At 35.0% G+C, this 20,586-nt stretch overlaps 1 protein-coding gene across 6 annotated transcripts in view; it reads left to right on the top strand.

Moving 5' to 3' along the window:
* ROBO1 (roundabout guidance receptor 1) overlaps window positions 1–20,586 on the top strand; it is a 415,896-nt gene that overhangs the window by 319,630 nt on the left and 75,680 nt on the right. For 5 of the 6 annotated variants that reach the window (XM_046003038.1, XM_046003042.1, XM_046003041.1 and 2 more), the window contains exons 7-9: window positions 8,226–8,234; window positions 12,314–12,438; window positions 15,506–15,677. In XM_046003038.1, the coding sequence (XP_045858994.1) occupies window positions 8,226–8,234; window positions 12,314–12,438; window positions 15,506–15,677 (306 nt within the window). The remainder of the gene's footprint in view (window positions 1–8,225; window positions 8,235–12,313; window positions 12,439–15,505; window positions 15,678–20,586) is intronic. The other variant, XM_046003039.1, reaches the window with a different exon arrangement.

A 20,586-nucleotide genomic window follows, 5' to 3' on the forward strand; every position in this document is an offset into this window, starting at 1 on the left:
TAGCTGGTGAAGGAGCGGGATAGACACAAATAACAGTATTAGCAGAAGGTAAAAAGTGGATTTGTAAAGGGAGGCCAGAAGTACTTTCCGATGCACAATGGGAACATGATTGTCCTTTGTTTACTCTTTCAAGAGATGTTTGGACTGTCACTAGTGTTCTCAATTTGGTAAATTCTAGAGAAAGAATGGCAAAGAAAATAATTAAATCCTTACCCTCATGGAGCTTATAGCCTAGCTTGGGAGATAGACATTTGTAGAATAATTATGTAAATGTGTAACTTTAAGCTATAAGAAGTGCTATGGGAGGAAGATTAAGGTTGCTATGAGAATATATGGCATTTGGGATAAGATTTAGTAGCCGATTTAGAGGGAGTTCCTTGGAGATCTGTTTTTTGAGCCAAGAGCTAAAGTAAGTAGGAATTAACTAGGTAAAGTATTGGGGAAGGGGGTCAAGGGGGAATCCCTTGGAAATAAACAGAGAACCAGAGGTAATATGATGCGTGGTAAACTCAAGGACACAAAGAAGGCCTCGGGGGCTAAGTTACAAGGTGAAAGGGGACGGGTGATATAAGAAGACACGGAAGTGTGGTGGCCACAGTACGACTGCTCTCTATTTGAAGAGCGATGGAGCCATATTGAAGGATTTTAAGCAAAACATACTGCAATCAGATTAGTTTTACTTTGGTCTTGTTTTTAAGCAAATATGACCACATTGGGAGATTGGATTCGAAAAAGCAAAGCAGTAGTTCCCCTGAGCACTGTTGGATACCTTGGGCCAGAGTGTTGGCAGTAGAGCTAGAAAGAGAGAAATGAAATGCACAGAGTTTGGAAATAAAAGCTATGGCGTTTGGTAACGGATTGTACATCTTAAGAAAGAGGGAGATGAAAGATCCAGGTTTCTGGCTCTCTAAATTGATTTAGGGAATACTAACATCAAAATTATGATCCTGAGGTCCTACGTCAGGGGGCATACACATGGTCATAGATCGCCAGGTAGCTGCATTTCAATTTCAGGCTCTTTAGTAGGCAAATAACCGAGTTGTGCCATTTAATAACTGCTTTCAGAATGCGCGCGTGGGCAGCTCAGTTGGTTCGGTGTCTGCCTTCAGCTCAGGTCATGGTATCAGGGCCCTGGGTCCTAACCCCGCTTTGGGCTCCCTGCTGAGCCGGAGTCTGCTTCTCGCTTTCCCTCTCCCTCTGCCCCTCCTCCGGTCATGCTCGCTCGCTCTCGCTCATAAATGAATTAAAAATATTTTTAAAAAAGAAAAGTAGGGCCTTTTTTAGAGGTAGAAGGAAAAGGGGGCAATATTTAACTTTTTCTGAGTATCTATGATACATCAGACATTGTGCAAGTTACGTTGTGTATATTTGTGGGAAAACGATTCTTCATTGCTGTTCTGTTAAACTTTCTTTTTTTTTTTTTTTGAAAGATTTTATTTATTTATTTCACAGAGAGAGATCACAGTAGGCAGAGAGGCAGGCAGAGAGAGAGAGACAGGGAAGCAGGCTCCCTGCTGAGCAGAGAGCCCAATGCGGGACTCGATCCCAGGACCCCGAGATCATGACCTGAGCCGAAGGCAGCGGCTTAAACCACTGAGCCACCCAGGCGCCCCTGTTCTGTTAAACTTTCAATTGAACAGCTAATCTATAGCAAGGTTTCTCAGTCCTGGCACTGTTAACTCGTGGGGTTAGGTCATTCCTGGTTGCCAGGGCTGTCTTCTGCTCTGCAGGACGTTTACCAGCATTCCTGGCCTCTCCCCAAGAGATCCCAGTGTATCCGCCCTTCAGCTGTGACAACCAGCCTTGTCTCCAGAATGAGTGATCCACAAGGAATGGGAAATACTTGAGTGGAGGGGAAAAGTTCATAGTATTTTATGTATCTATTAAATATATTCTAAAAATGCCCCTCTTCATCACTCTATTTTTATGTCAGAAAAGTTGAAAGACATAATGACAGGCTTTTAAGTTAAACTCGGTCTTTTCTTCCAAAAGCAATCACACCTAGTATTAAAAAATCCTAAGTGTTTTTAATTGTTAGAGATATTGTCATTCATGAGAATATATGCATGCAATTTCTCCAGCGTAACAGTGAGTAGGTTCTGTCAATTCAAAGATATCTAGCTTCACTACTTGAAAATTTGATTGTCCCTTTGTCCTAATAAAAATGTATTTCTTCTCAAAAGAGTCTTGTAACTCACTCTTTTACTTCATTCACCTTCTTCTGGAATATGCTGTTTACCATCTGAGTCTGTCAGATTTATTAATTGAACCGTGCTAGTCAATGAAAAAAATGATATGAGAATGAAAAAGAATCACATCAATTTAAAGATTCATTTGAATATAGTTACTAATAATGAAAACTAGTATCTGTGAATTAGAATTCCATAGTCATGGTGATTTCATTTATAACACATTCAAGAAGGCTGTTGCTCTCCGATATTTATTAATAAGATTGGGTTTACCACAGTGAACTTTGCTTAGCTATGAAATCTTTTACAGAGTTATTCTAGGAGTTTAGAATACTTATGTTATTTTAGACTCACATACTTTGGCAGTCTTGTGTCATTACATTTCAAAATAATTATATTGCCTATTGTTAATAGTAAAGAATCTTAATACTTTATTTAACTTATAAGGATAAACTTGAATATATTTGCCATTAGTCTTCAAAAATTGAGATCTTGGTGAGAAAATATTTAAGTTTTAATCGTTTTGTTAATTATGCAAATATTTTCTTGGAATTTTCTTATATGTCCTGGATTTATCATATAAGCTATGTATCTAAAGGACTTCATCAACTTCAAACAGTATTAACTGAAAAAAATATTTTTGAGGACATTTTCTAGTAGAGTATATGTTTGTATATACATAATCTGAAGGGAAAATACTGGAACTCTTTCCCAGAGGGATATATCCATTATCCTGCTCTGCCTCTGAATTTCCATACTCTTAAAATCATAGCATATAAAGCACTTTAAGAGTCAACTACTCTGTTCCTTTACCAGACAGTGTTATAGCTCAACTGTTGTGGACAAATGGAAATAAATCCCATTTTTAAAGACCTCTGGAGACATCACAGTTGGCAACCATTCATGGTTCAGTGGCCTTTACTGTTAACTGCTTCTTCTCTGTACTTTCCTGAGTCACTCATGCTGTTATTTAGGCCCATTATCTTCCTCTCTTCTGGCCGAAGTAGTTACCCAGATTGGCTGCTCCCAGTGTTTATTACACCTAATCTGAAGACTTAAGTATCTGCACAGCTACCTTATTTACTCAGACAAAAAAACCCAAAAAGCAAAAAACCTTCTTTCTCTAGCTTCTATATATTTTTTTGACATTTATCATCTTTCTGACCTTATCTCCTGTGTATGACAAACAGATAAGAGAAAGCTTCCTTCTCTCTCTCCTTCCTTCCTTCCTTCCTTCCATTTTTGCTTCTCTTAGCTTCTCATTTATACCTAAAGATTATTATCTGAACAACGTATATTCTTAGAAGATTTTAAAGTAATTAAATAGCTGGGGGACCTTTGATGTTACATTCAAAAGAAGAAGAAAGTCTCATTCTGACTGTGTGAATGTGTTTGTGAGAGTGAGTCTGTGTATGTGTGTGTGAGAGAGAGAGTGAGGGAGGGAAAAAGGAGGAAGGGAGGGAGGGAGGAAAGGTGGGAGAAAGGGAAAGAGAAAGGCTAAATTATTCCATTTTAAATTTTTTTAACAAAAGTATCAGTCAAGTATGTAATATTTGTATGTCTCCAAATATTTTAAAGAAAGCTATCTTTTTTTCTTTTTTTATACTCACTCAGGAACTAGAGTTTTATAATTATATAGTTTATATGTATTATATATATATATATATATTTATCTAAATATTTAGACTTTGCAGTACTCCCCCTCCTCCCCACCAAGATAATATGATCTGGGTGAAAGCGTTGTGGTTTTTATACAAACTCAGCTTTGTGTCAAATTCTCTAATCCCTCACTCCTTTCCAAACTTCCTCAAATGTAAAAAAAAAATTAGAGATGTTACTGAGGATGGATTGTAATATGCATAATGTTGCCACGTTAAAAAAACACAGTTTTAACCTCTTAAAAATACATACTTATTTCTGAGTTTATTTTACTTCCTACTTAACATATTTACTGTAACAGTAATTGTGTGGAAATATAATTTGTTCTTGCCTTTCAAAAAAGTACTATTCAGTTTACAATGATTTCAAGTGATGAAATGATGAAAATTGTCTCACCCTTAAAAAATGGATCACATTACATTTTTTTCCCTAAAAGGTGAATTTTTTCAAGAGGTTTTAAGCCTACTGTCTTCTTGTCTGTTAATTTTCCATGTCTTTTTAAAACTACAGCTAATTATTTTTAAAAGATTTTTTAATATCATAGCAATTATTTTAGTAAGTTTTTATACATAGGTAGTAATTATTTTTTTGTAATTTTGTTTTATTTTATTTTTTTCAGTGTTCCAAGATTCATTGTTTACGTACCACAGCCAGGGCTCCATGTAATACGTGCCCTCCTTAATACCCACCACCAGGCTCACCCAACCTCCTACCTTCCTTCCCTCCAAAACCCTAAGTTTGTTTCTCAGAGTCCACAGTCCCTCATGGTTTGTCTTCCCCTCCGATTTCTCCCAACTCACTTCTCTCCAAGGTAGTAATTATTTTAATGGTAATGGTTTTAGGGTAAACATTTTATGACAGTTTAAATGCAAAACCAAATACCTTTTATGTCCTGTTGCATAGAGTTCTCCCTAAACTGGTTACCAGAAGGAAACTGTATGCAGAAACTTAAGTTTAGTCAAAAAGCCTTGAATTTAGTTGGAAGGGCAGTCTTTGGCTAGTCACCTGTGACCTTGAGAAAACTATTGAACAATTTAGGTTCCCATTTTCTCATGCAAAAGAGAAAGGGTTAGACTGATAAGTTCTAAGGTCACTTCTAGCGCTAACATTTTATAGTTTTATTGTTTTATTAGAGATAGAGACAGACAGGCTTTTCCTCTTTCTTAACGAGAAAAGGGAGTCAGGGTAGAGGTACTCCTAGCCTTTAAAGTAGAAAGAAAAGAAGTGGACAAGAGTTAGGGGAGTGTAGGAGTGAGGCTGCCCATAAACCACAGACTTCAGAGGATAATGAATGAACATGATCCAAATTACTCTGCTTTTCTTGGACATACCTAGCTGGACAATAATGGTGTCCTAGCTGTTCGTTGTACAGAAGTTTCCTGCTCTCTGTATGGAGAGAAAATTCTTTGACCTTACCCTGAGAGAAGTGTGGTGAAAGGGGAAATCTGAGAAAAACTTAAATTTCTATCATTTATTCTCGAGAAGGGAAAGTTTAGGATGGTCATTTTCTTCGAGTGAGTAAAAGGATTTTAAATGGAGGATATTAATGGCATGTATTTGTTTCCTGAAACTAGAATAAATAAAAAGGGGGGGTTAAACTGTGACGGGCCAGTTTTCATTTAGATAAGAGACCTCATTTCCTGATAACCATGGTTGTTAAAAGCTTAAATGATCATGCAGGATAGGTTACTCTCAAAAACTCGGATGCTTTGGAAGCTTCTCTGTTAATGTTGTTCTTAGATAACTTGATGGAATATTTTCCACTTGTCATTTCTTATTGATGTGATACGCAAATAAGCCAGAAGTTTCTGAATACAATAGGTTTTACTTAATGAGAGATTCAACTCATCTGACTTGATCACTGGTAAAACCTCCAAGCAGAGGAAAGCACTTTTAAAACTTTAAATGATCCGATTCCGAGTAATTTTCTTGTTTCTAAAATGTTGGATATTTTTGAGATGTTTCAGGAATTTAAGTTACTGAAAATACATGAGTAGAAAATCTTTCAGAGTCATTCCTATAGTCTCTTGACTTTAAATAAGGCTTACTCTGGGGCACCTGGGGGACTCAGTGGGTTAAGCCTCTGCCTTCAGCTCAGGTCGTGATCTCAGGGTCCTGGGATCAAGCCCTGCATTGGGCTCTCTGCTCAGCAGGGAGCTTGCTTCCTCCTCTCTCTCTGCCTGCCTTTCTGCCTACTTGTGATCTCTCTCTCTGTCAAATAAATAAAATCTTAAAAAAAAAAGTTTGTTTTAAAAAATAAGTAAATAAATGAGGCTTACTCTTAAAAACTAAATAAATAAATAAGGAAATAAATAAATAAATAATGAGGCTTACTCTTAACTGTGTCTGTCTAATATCAAATTTATTTTCCCATGTTATCTCAAAAGGTAATTCTATAACCTTTTGCTTTTTCAAAGTAAAATTCTCTTGCTACAGTTTGTCAGTTTCTCTTTCTTGTAGTTTCTAAATATTCCATCCTGTCATTTAAAAGACAGTATCTTGTTGAAGGATTCAAAAACTTTTTTTTTTTTAAGATTTTATTTATTTGATATATATAGAGAGATCACAAGTAGATAGAGAGGCAAGCAGAGAGAGAGGGGGAAGCAGGCTCCCCGCCGAGAAGAGAGCCCGATGTGGGGCTCGATCCCAGGACCCTGAGATCATGACCTGAGCCGAAGGCAGCGGCTTAATCCACTGAGCCACCCAGGCGCCCCAGGATTCAAAAACTCTTCAAGTGTAGGTGGCATAGCTATGGATCATGCCTAAATACTTAGGAAAATGTTGTTGTTGTTTTTGTTTTTTGTTTTTCATTTTGTTTTGTTTTTTTAACATTCCTTGCCTGAGTGCACGAAATATTATGCTTGAAGTTTTTTTTTTCTTTAGCGTGAAAAAGAAAGACAAATTATTTTACTCATGAAGGGAACATGTGAATTGAAATGTGTTTCTGAAAATTTTGCTTATGAGGTAACAACAGGCAAGAGAACATTTGTCTCTGTTTTGTTTTGCTTTCCATTTTTTTTATTCTTCTGTATTTTATTTAAAGCATACATTTTTATCCTTCTGCATGGATTACTGAGCATGCCCATAAAGCAAAAGCGAAGCAACATAGATTGAGCTCTAATGTATTACTTCGGACCATACATTGTACCAAAATGTCCCGTAATCCCGTCAGACCCCTGAGCTTTCCCCAACCCGTTGTGTTTTATTTTTCCCTAGGGCCAGGCATTAAGGAAATGTAATTTCTGATACAGCCCAGGAAATAACTTGTGAAGGTTGTTTATAGTCTGATGGAAGTTCTTTGTTGTGTTCTGTTTTGTTGTCGTATTGTCACTATTTTAAAATTGTACCCGTTCACACAGCACCAGTGCTTGGCACTGTTCGTTTATTTAAACTACAGGAATGTGTATCAAAGTAATTTTGATTTGCTTAAAGATGTGGGAGTTATTTACTTGAATCAAATGTATGGTGACTCTATATGGGGCTTATATGAAAACGTTCTGCATTTGGCGGTTATTGCCTTTGTTACTAAAAGAGCAAAACAAAATAATCATTTTACAATATTTAAAGTATGTTACCACTTGAGCTTTCTGTATTAAAATGCCCAGTGTTTTAGCCTTGAAAGCAGGTAATGTGATTCTGTCCTCATTAGACAGGTTTATAAAGTTTACCTGTTTTCATGTGTTCACATTTTTTCTGTGTCTCCTCAATTAAAATTCTGCAAGGATTTAGGTGTAGCACCTTTTAATAACCTTGCTATTGAGCCTATAGTCATGGACCAGCAATACCTGTGTGCTTATTAGAAATGCAGAATCTCAGGCCACGCTCCTGTCCTATGGAATTATAATTTCTATTTTAACCAGGTCTTAGGGTGATTTGTATGCTTATTCAAGTACGAGAAACATGGATTTAATAGAATATCATTGGTAGCATGAACCTTTTTAAAAATTAATCTGATGGTAGAGTTGTATGATTTAACACTGCTTCATCTTTGATTTAGATGCTTGATTTCTATTCTAAGTAGCCTTAGCAGTTAAGATTTATAGTGTTTTTAAACCCATTACATATGTAGTTATCTAACCCTATCAAATGTAGTCATTGAAATGTGTTTTATAATTGTATGGCTATCATCCATTGTAGCTCTGTCATTTAATCATAGTAGAAATTTTAAGACTCATTTCTGCTTTTCTTAAGTTACTCATGATTATACTTAAAATGCTAACAAATATTCATTCATGGACCGTATGAGCCAAATATTAACGTGTTCTTTATTTTACTTTAAAAAAATATATCATTGTTAAGTCAAATCTTATTACTTTTTCTGTTCGTTTCTGTTTCTTTATTTTTTATTTATTTCATGTTTTCTTTTTTTCGTTTTAGTTGGGTCTGGTAAGTTGACATTTTATTGGCCATCTTCTAATCACCGTGTCACTGTGACTGGAACTTCTCTTCCCCTTTCCATCCATACCCTTCCATGTCCTTCAACCAATCAGCCTCCATGTTTCACTTGTCATTGGCCACAAAGACAGACTGCACAGAATAAAGTCTGCAGGAAGTATGGGTAACTGTGACAAAGAGTAAAGGTAATGGGGTTGCTAACTTTATGTCTTATTAAATGATGTGTGATCTGCGTCCTTTTATTTTTTTTCTCTCCTTAAATGAATGATAAAATAAGTGATAGGTCTGTATTGTGGTGAAGTACTATTTCAATTTATAGTTCACAAGATAAACAAAAATAGGTGCCCACAGAAAGATTTGTTTTTTTTTAATCCAAAATATGTTTATGAATTCATGTCTATCAACCTGAGCTTTTCTAACTATTCTTCCATAATGGTCATTCAAAGTCCTGTTGAGGAATAACCTTGCACTTAGGGCTGTATGCATTCATTTTCATTTCTATGTGTCAGGTTCATTTCATGTAAGAAATAGTTGTAGGATGTTTCCAAAATTTATCAGAGTTTGCTCTGATAAACACTTATCCTTACATAAATAGTCATTAGGTTTCTAAGTACTCTCATGATCAGTACATTCAGGAAGGTATATTCACCCTTTAAAAGTCCCAGAACACCATTTTTGGCGAATTTTGCACAAGGATACTAAGTGGTATGCCAGGGAATAATTTGACTCTAAGAAAAACTCCCTATTTTTTAAGTTAAAGAGCTATACAGATATTCTAAAGGTGCTCAGACTAATACGGATAGGATGGATTGTTCAATAATGGTGATGCAATAAGGGACTATTTAAAAAAATAGCCTTCTAGATGCCACCATATGTGTAAAAATATATATGGATTAATATTTAAACATAAAAAAGTATAAAGACAAAAGTATAGGATGAAAATGGAGTGAATGTTTACCTAATTTATTATATATTATATGATCTATATTTTATTGACAGAATGAATATCAAAAATACTTAACCAGATTAGAAAGACTGTCAATAAAGTGAAAAAATATATTTAGAGCATATATGAGAAATGGATAAAATTTTGCCTGTCAGTTGTTCTTAGAAATAACAAAGATAAGCATAGGAATACAATATTCCCAACAAATAGGATATCAGTGACAAGGTAATGTGAAGATAAATGTTTAATTTCATGAACATAAAAAGGCTAGTTAATAGCGGATCTTATTTTCAGTTTGGCAAAGATGTTAATGTTCAGTGTTTGTGAGGTTAGGGAGAAAAGTGCCCTATAGGGGAGGCGTCAGTTGAAATCATCTTGAAAATAATGGGGAAGGATGTTAATGTCACTACTGTTTCTAATAGTGAGAATTGGAAACAAACCCAAATTTAAAAACAAGAGCTTGGTTGAATAATTTAAGTAATTTGCACTATTTGAACTATTAAATGTATTTAATTAATTAAATGTATTTAATAAGTATTTGAGCTATTAAATGGCTATTGAAATGATATTGTAGAAGCATATTTTAAAACACTATGGTCCAATCTGCATGGTTGAATTATAGGTAGCTCTTCTTATTTTCTTTGCTTGTCTAATTTTCTCAATTTTTAACACTGAACCTCTATGACGTTAGCAACATGGCTATGTATTTTCAATTATAGCAAGTTTAGATGTAGTCTTTGAAAAAATGCTCCAGCATTATCCTAAATATCAAATAGATGGATGTGATGAATGGCCTTCCCAATCTAAAAATGTAGATGATGGTGACACCTGGATTGATAGAGGCCCATTTAATCCATTTACATTTTCATAGAGATATATTTATATTAAATATTTAACAAACATGTAGAAAAGGATTTTTTTAAGTTATATTTCTAAGACATATCTTGTGGCTGATGTCACTGTTGATGTTGGCTCGAGACGATGCCTGCAAAACATAGTAAATTCATTTCCAGGCAGATATCCTGTGTGGAAGGATTGCTGCAGGATAAATGTAGTTAGCATAAGGGTTTGTATCCCTTGTTCCCAAGTAAGTCTTTGAGGTCGGAGGAGAGCTGGCATTTTATAAAAGAAACATGGGTTCTGGCACACGTTATTAGACATGCTTCTGAGATTTAAGAAAGAGACCACCCGAAGTTTATACTTCTCTGAGTGGTTTGAACATTTATATTTTCCTACTCAAATTCCCTGCATATTGGAAAGTCATATTCTCCCAGTCATTTAATTAATCATTTGTTTTTCTTTTATTGAAACAAACCAAACTCTCTTCTGGATTTAGTTTATCATGCAGTCAATCCTTTCAATTTCTTGATCTGATTTCTACCTCAATTACTCCAGCCCCTAACTATGGAATCAAATGCTCCTGTATGGATGGATATGGAGGAAAATCCCCAGGCAAGGAGACACATGTCTGTTATTATACCTGGATAATGATAGTGTTTGCTAAATTCATGAGTAAACCACTCAATTACAATCAGAGTTTAAAAAAATTATAAGCTAGAACTTCAGTGTTACCAAATTGAACCTAAATTCTATCTCCTAACTTTGTATTTTCTTCCCCATAAGTTACAGGACATTTGAAGGCATTTGACCTGATTTTTCAGGTCTCCTATAATTTCGTAGACAAATGGTATAATTTCTACTAAACCTCAATTAAAAATAAAAAGGGAGTATGGAAGAAATCACACTAATCTAGAAGTTAGGAGATCTAATTGCTTTCTTCAGTTTTGCCACTATGCAATCTGCAACAAATTCTGTTACATCTCTCTCTTTTCTTAAAGAGGTTTATGTTTCAAATGAGAGCTTTACAAAAGTTATATATAATATTATAAATATTTGTATAGCTGTCTTAGATGCAGTTGCTAGACAGTATTGATCAAGAGAAAAGCACCTTTTCAAACCCTCACCTTCATTAACAAAGAAATCAAATTCTTGCGAGCAGAGTGGTAGCATTTGTAGACATAATCTGAATATAATTTTTGGTTCCTATTCCCTTGAAGGCGTTATCCCAAGTGACTGCTATAAGTAACTAAAAGTACTTTTAAAAAAAAAAAGTTTTAAAATAATGCAATAGTCTTAAAAAGTGGATGGGAAGAACCCTATCCTGTATAAATGCCTGGCTGGAAATGTTCACTTCCACTTGAACTGAGACAAGAGAGGAGAATAATTAAGTGTTTCAGACAGCTGATAAGAAATGCATTTGAAAAGTGTAAACAGTAGGTAAAAAGACTTACAATCAGTGCACATTTTTCTAACCATAAAGCATGGCCCCCAAACAAGCTTTTCTTCCCCCCTTCCCGGAGTGACTCCATCAGCACACCTAATGTTTTCAGCTGCCATTGCGCTCAGTGTAACTGACACAATTTTCTGACTCTCTATTTACTGCTGGATGAAGTGGCCATTTAAGTCTGTATAAATCAAACAGTTTGGACAAAGCTGGCAGTATTTATAATGTCAGGATGAGCAGATGTTTCAAATTTGCCCTCATTTCCATATATATTCTGTTCGAACATGCCCTTGCCTGTGTAAATGAAGGAGGCGTTTGACTCAACTATTGCTTTAAATTCATTTCTATTCAAGTAATTGGACTGAAGATTCTAAATGGTTATAATTTTCATGGTAACATTTCAGGAGCTTTGGAGTTAAATTAATTTTAGGGCCTGCTTACATCAGGAGGTCCTTGGCTGCATGATTAAAGTCCATTCACCTTGAAGCAGCTCTAAATGAGAAAAGGTATTTATTCATACAAATTTCAGGTGTACTTTGAAAGTAAAGGGTCAAATTGCAGCTCAAGAATTCTTTTTAATGTGGAGGTTAATCTTAAAAAGATCAGCTGATTTAAAAAAAAACACCTCTTCACTGAAAAAAAATTCTATTCCTTTCTATAAATATGCACTTAATAATTTAGCTTCAATTAAATTAAGGATGAGAATGGGTACATTACATCTTATAGTGTATAATGAGTTATATAAAATAATGGCAGCACATTTGGGGTGTCAGCAAATTGTCTCAATTAGGTTAATAACTACATGGTTTTGATTCTGATAATTTGTTTCGTCTCCTTTAGAACCTCCACATTTTGTTGTGAAACCCCGTGACCAGGTTGTTGCCTTGGGACGAACAGTAACGTTCCAGTGTGAAGCAACCGGAAATCCTCAACCAGCTATTTTTTGGAGAAGAGAGGGGAGTCAGGTAAGACCTTATTCTAGCATTTCAATCAGCAAAGGCAGGCGCCAGATACATAAGAAAACCCAAAATATCATCTCGTCGTATAGCTGTTACTTTAAAAGAACTGAAAAATCTCTGAATGCCCTAGAAAATTTCAACTGCAAGAGAGAAGACAAAGTTTCCTTCATTGTTATAAATCGGAAAGCAATTTTCCCTTCCTAGTTTTAGTACCATAGGGTGTTCTATTGCATAGTAATCATCATATTAAATTTACCTTTATTTCCAATTCAGCCACATTTTTAAAAAACCATATTTTTTATTGACATAATTTAATTATTATTTTATTATTCAGATATTTGTAATTATGTTTTTTTTAAAAGATGTGTTTATTTTAGACTGAACAAGTGCTCACACACACGTGGGGTGGAGGGACAAAAGTAGAGGAGGAGAGGGTCTTAAGCCAACCTTGTGCTGAGCGCAGAGCTGATTGGGTCTCGACCTCAGAACCCCGAGATCATGACCTGAACTGAAAGCAAGAGTCCCACACTTAACAGTACCACCCAGAGACCCCTGTAATTATATGTTAAAAGAGATTTACACATGTTTAAAACAGAGATGACAATTACTCAGTGCAATTTCTCTGAAAATACCAGGAATCTCAAGTGTCTTCACTTCTTTATGTATGTAAGTATGTATGAGTCTGTATGTGTATCAATAAATAGATATCGATGGGGCACCTGGGTGGCTCAGTGGTTTAAGCCTCTGCCTTCGGCTCAGGTCATGATCCCAGGGTCCTGAGGGACCCTGGGATCGAGTCCCGCATCGGGCTCTCTACTTGGCAGGGAGCCTGCTTCCTCCTCTCTCTCTCTCTCTCTCTGCCTACTTGTGATCTCTCTCTGTCAAATGAATAAATAAAATCTAAAAAAAAAAAATAGATATCGATTATATATATATCAATTTATATATGTCAATCAAAGATTGACCAAACTATGTGGTAGTCTATTTAATATAGATGTCATGGTAAATATAGTTCAGTATATTCTAATTCTTGGGAAATTATCATATATGGTTGCCTTGTGCTATCAAATAACTCTAAACATTTTATAAACCAGATTTTTCTATATACACTGAACTACATTATAAAGCTCTATGTTCTTACTATCTAAGTTCACTATTGGCTTTCAGCTTAATAAAATGGAAATTTTGAAATAATTTCACTTTAAAGATAACAGGAAACTTTGAAATAGTTTTTATATCTAAGTCTTTCTTCTCATCTCTTACTGATTTGCTTACTTCAACAAATGAAGTGTTTCCCTTTACTTGTTTTTGATACCTACAAAAAGATTCTCATTCATTTTTAATACAGTTGTTCCTAACCTTTTTTTTTTTTTTTTTGTTTGAATAAACCTTGGGTGAGTTGTTTCGTGGTCTTGCTTTTAATGAGCTCTTAAGGTAACATAGATAAGTAGCTTACTGACGGCACTCACTAACCTTTTGTAGGCAGTGCATCCTGTTCACCTTTGTTTTTACACTGGTAGGCAAATTTTAACTTGATTATGGTATGTAGACCCTCATTTGAGTTATAGTACCTTCGTCATCTCTAACGCATTCTATTTGGCCTCAAAGACTACATTTGCTGATCGCAAATTATAGACAAGGAAAAATGAAATATTTTAGTACAACAGAAAGAATTGGAAGTGTATTATTTAAGAAAATCTACATAGTGGTAATAGTAAATCCACTAGAAGTTCTTAGAAAAGTGACTCATTGAGGGACGCCTTGGTAGCTCAGTGGGTTAAGCACTTGCCGTCAGCTCAGGTCATGATCCCAGGGTCCTGGGATGGAGTCCCGCATTGGCTTCCGTGTTCAGCAGGGAGCCTGCTTCTCCCTCTACCTGCTGCTCCACCTGCTTGTGCTCTGTTGGTCTCTGACAAATATATAAATAAAATCCTTTAAACAAATGATTCATTTAGTTATGAAATAAATTGTTAAGTTACTTAGTTTAAACTGTATCAAATTTTGAAATAATTTTGACTTGGTTTAGCTTGGTCTAATGATACAACATACTTTTTCCTACAAATTTGTCACTGGGCGTGTATTCATAGAGCTGTTGATAAGTCTTTATAAAATTATATATGTTAAAAAGGGGTTATCGGTTAAGTGTCTGCCTTTGGCTCAGCTCATGATCCCAGAGTCCTGGGATGGAGTTCCTTGTCAGGCTCTCTCTCCACAGGGAGTCTGCTTCTCCCTCTGCCCCTCTCTCCACTTGTTCCTTCAATCTCTCTTTCTCTCAGATAAATAAATAAAATCTTTAAAAAGATAAAAAGCAATTAAACTTTTAAAAAGGAACAACTTCATTTGGTTAGAAGAAATCTTGACTTTATTTCGTGAAAAGCAATGACATGAAGTGTTATTTCCCATGTAATATACACTCTTTTTAACATGGGAACAAATTTTGATTCATAGTGAGAAATTCGTACCACAAAACATCATCACATCTTGTGTTGACTTTGTATGTAAGATAACATATCGAAAGATAAATAAAGGGGCACCTGGGTGGCTCAGTGGGCTAAGCCTCTGCCTCTGGCTCAGGTCATGATCCCAGGGTCCTGGGATCGAGCCCCACATCGGGCTCTCTGCCCAGGGGGGCGCCTGCTTCACCCTCTCTTTCTGTCTGCCTCTCTGCCTACTTGTGATCTCTCTCTCTCTGTCAAATAAATAAATAAAATCTTAAAAAAAAAGATAAACTCCATTATGAATTCTTAAATATATCTAGTATTGTTTGAAATTGATAAATATAAAAGTACATATCAATATTCAGAATTTATGTAAATTTTAAAATGAAATTTTAAAAGCTTCCTAAAAGGCCGGGTCATTAAACTTTGTGTTTATGTGTATATGTGTATCTCTATGGGGGGGTATGCGATAGAGGAATATTCAGCTTATTTGGGTATATATGCGTGTGTGGTATGTATATGTGTGTGTGTACATTTATATAGCTCTTTATAAGTATATATGTATACATGCCAAAAATATCAGAACCTAGCGATTAACCTGTTGTTATTCTTTCCTCCCAAATACTGGGTTCTAGAATCTGCTTTTCTCATATCAGCCACCACAGTCAAGCAGCCGCTTTTCAGTCTCCCAGACTGGTGATCTCACCATCACTAACGTCCAGCGGTCTGATGTCGGTTATTATATCTGCCAGACTTTAAATGTTGCCGGGAGTATCATCACAAAAGCGTATTTGGAAGTTACTGATGGTAAAGTAGAGCATTTTATTTCAAAATGTTCAAGTTTGGCTTATGATCTAAAGAGAGTGTCAGTAAATGTGTTTATTTTTTACTGTGTATCCTTTCTGAGAGCAGTTTTGGTGTAAAGCTAAAAAGGATTCTGATACCATGACTAGGTCTAGAATTATTCTCTTTTTAACTTGGCTGTCCTATAAATTTCTAGCATCAAGTCAGATCCATAAAAGCACAACAATTAAGCAAGAAGTTTACACTGAATATCTGTTCATGGGAATGAGTCTATGTTTTAGAAAATAAAGTTATTTTAAAATCTCCTAGTGCAGGGCGCCTGGGTGGCTCAGTGGGTTAAGCTGCTGCCTTCGGCTCAGGTCATGATCTCAGGGGTCCTGAGATCGAGTCCCACATCGGGCTCTCTGCTCAGCGGGGAGCCTGCTTCCCTCTCTCTCTCTCTCTCTCTCTGCCTGCCTGTCTGCCTACTTGTGATCTCTCTCTCTCGCTGTCAAATAAATAAATAAATAAATAAAATCTTAAAAAAAAAAAAATCTCCTAGTGCAAAAGATCCTTTTTTTCTCACCAAATTAAGGAGGTAAAATGAATTGCTGATAAGTCCTGCTTACAACTCATTATAATGAACAAGTTTTCCATGAATAATGTGATTTTGTCCTGTTCATCAACTCCTCTATACCTGATCAATTAATGCCAAATACATTATGAAGACAGTGATGGAAAGAATCTTCACACCATGAGATAGAGAGTAGTAACAATTTGAGAAGAAAAGAAAGAAAAAGTATGCATATAAATATATAAGAACATATATACACATTTGTATATACATATATACCTGAAATAAATATATGTACATATAAAATCCATTCTTTTTGTTGCTATATAGTATTCCATTGTATAAATAGCTCACAGTTTATTCATGTACTCTTCCACTGATAGATTGCTTTCAGTTTGGGCTTTTTTGTTTATAATTTATTTTTTTTATTTGACAAAGAGAGATGACAAGTAGCCAGAGAGGCAGGCAGAGAGAGAGAGAGAGGAGGAAGCAGGCTCCCTGCTGAGCAGAGAGCCCGATTCGGGACTCAATCCCTAGACCCTGAGATCATGACCTGAGCTGAAGGCAGAGGCTTAACCCACTGAGAGACCCAGGCGCCCTTTTTAAATAATTTTTTTTAATTTTTTAATTATTTTAAATTTTTTAAATTTTTAAACTATTTTTATTTTTTGTGGGCTTTTCTTAATGAAGTAAATATTCTTACACAAATCTGTAGATGGGAATATGCACTCAATTATCTTGGTTTGCCTTTTGGCAGATGAATGTACCCATTTTTTTTCATTTTCTCATATATTCCAGATACAAGTTTTTATCAGATATGTATTATAAATATTTAGTTTCAGTCATTCTCCTAATGATGATTTTAAGGCTTACATTACTAATTTGATTAGGACCAATGTATTATTTTTCTTTTGTAGTTGATGCTTTTAATTTTCTGTCCTATCTTAAGGCCATTTAGATGTTTTCCTGCATCTTTTTTTTTTTAAGGTGTTTTTGTTTTTTTTTTAATTTATTTGACAGAGATCACAAGTAGGCAGAGAGGCAGGCAGAGAGAGAGAGAGAGAGGAGGAAGCAGGCTCCCTGCTGAGCAGAGAGCTGGATGCTGGTCTAGATCCCAGGGTCCTAGGATCATGACCTGAGTGGAAGGCAGAGGCTTTAACCCACTGAGCCACCCAGGCGCCCCTTCCTATGTCTTTTTTTTTAGAAGTTTCATTGTCTATACTTCTAAGATATAAGTTTTTAATCCATTTTAAGTTATCTTTTGTGAATGGTATAATACAAGGATCAAAATTCCTATTCCTTTCTGTATGGATACTAATGGTTCCAGCATCATTTATGGAAAAGACAGTATTTTCCTTACTGAATTACAATGGCCTCTTAATCATAACTCAGATAAACATAAATGTGTGAGTCTGATTCTGTCCTCTCGATTATATTCCATTTATATATTCATGCCAGTATGTATGGTCTTAATTATTGTCACTTCATAGTAACTCTTACAAACAGGTAATGTAAGTCACCCACTTTGTTTTTCTTGTTTTGAGTTGACCATTAGAGGTCCTTTGAGGTTTCTAATAAATTTTAAAATGACCTTTTCAATTTACACACACAGACATACACCCCTAAAGAACAACAAAAAAATCTGAGGTTTTAATTTTGATTTCACTTAAATTATTGAACAGTTTAGGAAGAATTAATATCTTAACAATCTTAGTCTTCCAGTTTAGGGAAAGGGTATATATTCCATATATATCTCTCCGTATTTTTAGATCTTTAATTCTCTCAACAATGTTTTATAGTTTTCGGGGTAAAAGCTTCCATATATTTTGAAAGACTTATACCTATGATATTTTATGATTTTTGATGTGACTGCATATTACATATAAAAATTTACATATATTTCCAAAAAAGAATATATATTTCATTATTGTACTGTTAGAGGCCAGATGTACAATTGATTCTTTGTATATTAACACCATATCTAGCAACTTGCTAAATACAACTTACTAAATCTTATATAAGAGTTTGTAGGTAGATTATTTTGACATTGTTATGAATAAAATGTGTCAACCGCAAATTAAACCAGTTTTACTTCTTCTTTCCAGTATTTATACATGTTATTTCTCTTACTTATCCTGCACTGTCTGTGATCTCTAATATAATGAATAGAATTGCTGATAGTGGAAATATTTTTCTTGATCCTAACCTCAGGAGTAAAGTAAGTGTAATGTTAGCAAAGATTTTAAAGATAGAATTTTGAAATTAAAAAAAAAAATCTGGAGGAAATGTTTAATGTATTAATCTGATTATTTTGTTTCTTAGTGCTCTCAGGATAAAGTTTGTATTCCTTAATGTGCTTTACAATTTATGATCTGACCCCTGCATTCTCAGCTTTGAATACTATACTTGCTTCTATGCCCTCATTTTCTTGTGTTGGCTATGCTCTTCTATTATCTGAAGAGTTCTGCACATGCTGTTTCTACTGACTTGAAATTTCACTTCCTTCAAAAAGCATTCCCTCACTCCTCAAATATGAGCATTCTCCACCCTGCCGTCAATACAAAGATTACATCCTGTACTTTTCTGTGTTCTCTATTTTCTTATATTCTTCATTAGACATTAAGTTCCATGATTGTAGGGCCCATGTCTTTTCAATAAATACATCCCCAGTAATAGACTGTCAAAGTCTGACACGTGGTACATACTCAATAGATAATTTTTGAAAGAATGGATGGAATGAACACCTAACTCTTGGTTAAGTCAGAATTCAAACTTATGACTGTCTCGTTTCAAAGCCCCTACTCTTAACCTCTGTCTGTGATACATATTATATATTATTGGCCCCAGTTAGTTAGAATGATCTAAAATGTTTTTACAATTTCTTACATATATTAAAGCTATTAAATGATGACTGTGAAGACCATGTAATGGGTTTGCTGATGATCAGTATAACCAATATGTGGAAGTGGAACACAGAATGGCACAATTTGTAGTTGCAGCTTTCTAAGACAACTTCATATACACAAGCAATTTCTATATACAGGTGTACATGAAAAAATGGCCAAAGAAAACTATGGTAAAATATTTTCAGGTATTTCTTATTATTCCAAGTAATAATTGAAAGCAAAGCTTCGTACATACGATCTGATACTGCATTGTCCTAAGTTGTTATCTTTGTGAGAATAGATCAAGGATAGCAATTTTTGCTGAACTAAATCAAACAGAAACCTAACATTAAAGGTCCTATTTCATTTTACAGTCTCTGGGGAGATCTGAGATGGTTTTGTGTTTGCTGGGGTGGTACTGTATTTTGAGTTTTGTTTTCTTTCTTTTGGAATTCACTGCCATTGTACACACAACTTAACAAGTACATACTCATTCTTCAAACTATTATTCCTGAGTGCTGACAGCATGAGTTTTTGCACGTTATCAAGTCAAGTCAAGAGGATAACTAGTAGGCAGACTAGTTTTTGGATGCTATTTGACTTTAGCTTCTTGACCTTTCTTTATTGTATGCAAACGGAACAAAGACAAAGGCAGAATAAAACACAGGGCATAGAATATGCTGGAGTAGGAGCTGTCTTTGAAACGTTGTTGTTTGTAGCTGTGACCTATCCCAAGTAGCATGTGACCCAGGAACATAGAAATTCCTATCACCTATTTAATTGAAAATGTTTCTTTTCTTTATTACTAGAATGTGAGAAAATTAATGATTACCAAGTGCTATGTAAAATTTAAAATCATTTGCATTCATCTTTCAAAAGTTATTGATATACAATGAAACGAGTGTTAACTTTTATTCAGAAAAGAGAGACCTGACAATTATCAACTAGTCGACTTGGACAGGTGACTTGTACTTCCCTCACTAACTCATAAGTTTGTTAGATACGTTGGCGAACTGATAGAAATTGTGATACATAGTTCTGATATTTGTTAGTGTATAAATATGAACTTTTTATACTTAAACCAGTCAATGTGTATATGTTAATTTTCCCTATATATATATATATATATATATATTATGTTTTTATTATTAACATATAATGTATTATTTGTTTCAGGGCTATAGGTCTGTGATTCATCAGTCTTACACAAAATCCAGTGCTCAGCGCAACACATACCATTCCCAATGTCCATCACTCAGACACCCTGTGCCCCGATCCTGCTCCCTTCCAGCAACCCTCAGTTTGTTTCCTGAGATTAAGAGTCTCTTATATTTTTTTCACTTAAAATTATTTTATGAATGTATTTCTATGTATTGACATAGTCTTCATGATCATTGCTTTTGAGGTACCAAAATATGACTTCTGATGATAGGCTCTTTTTTTTTTTTTTTTAAGGATCTTTATATAGTTCATG

Source organism: Meles meles, chromosome 4, assembly GCF_922984935.1.
Source record: "Meles meles chromosome 4, mMelMel3.1 paternal haplotype, whole genome shotgun sequence".
In the NCBI taxonomy this organism is placed as follows: domain Eukaryota; kingdom Metazoa; phylum Chordata; class Mammalia; order Carnivora; family Mustelidae; genus Meles; species Meles meles.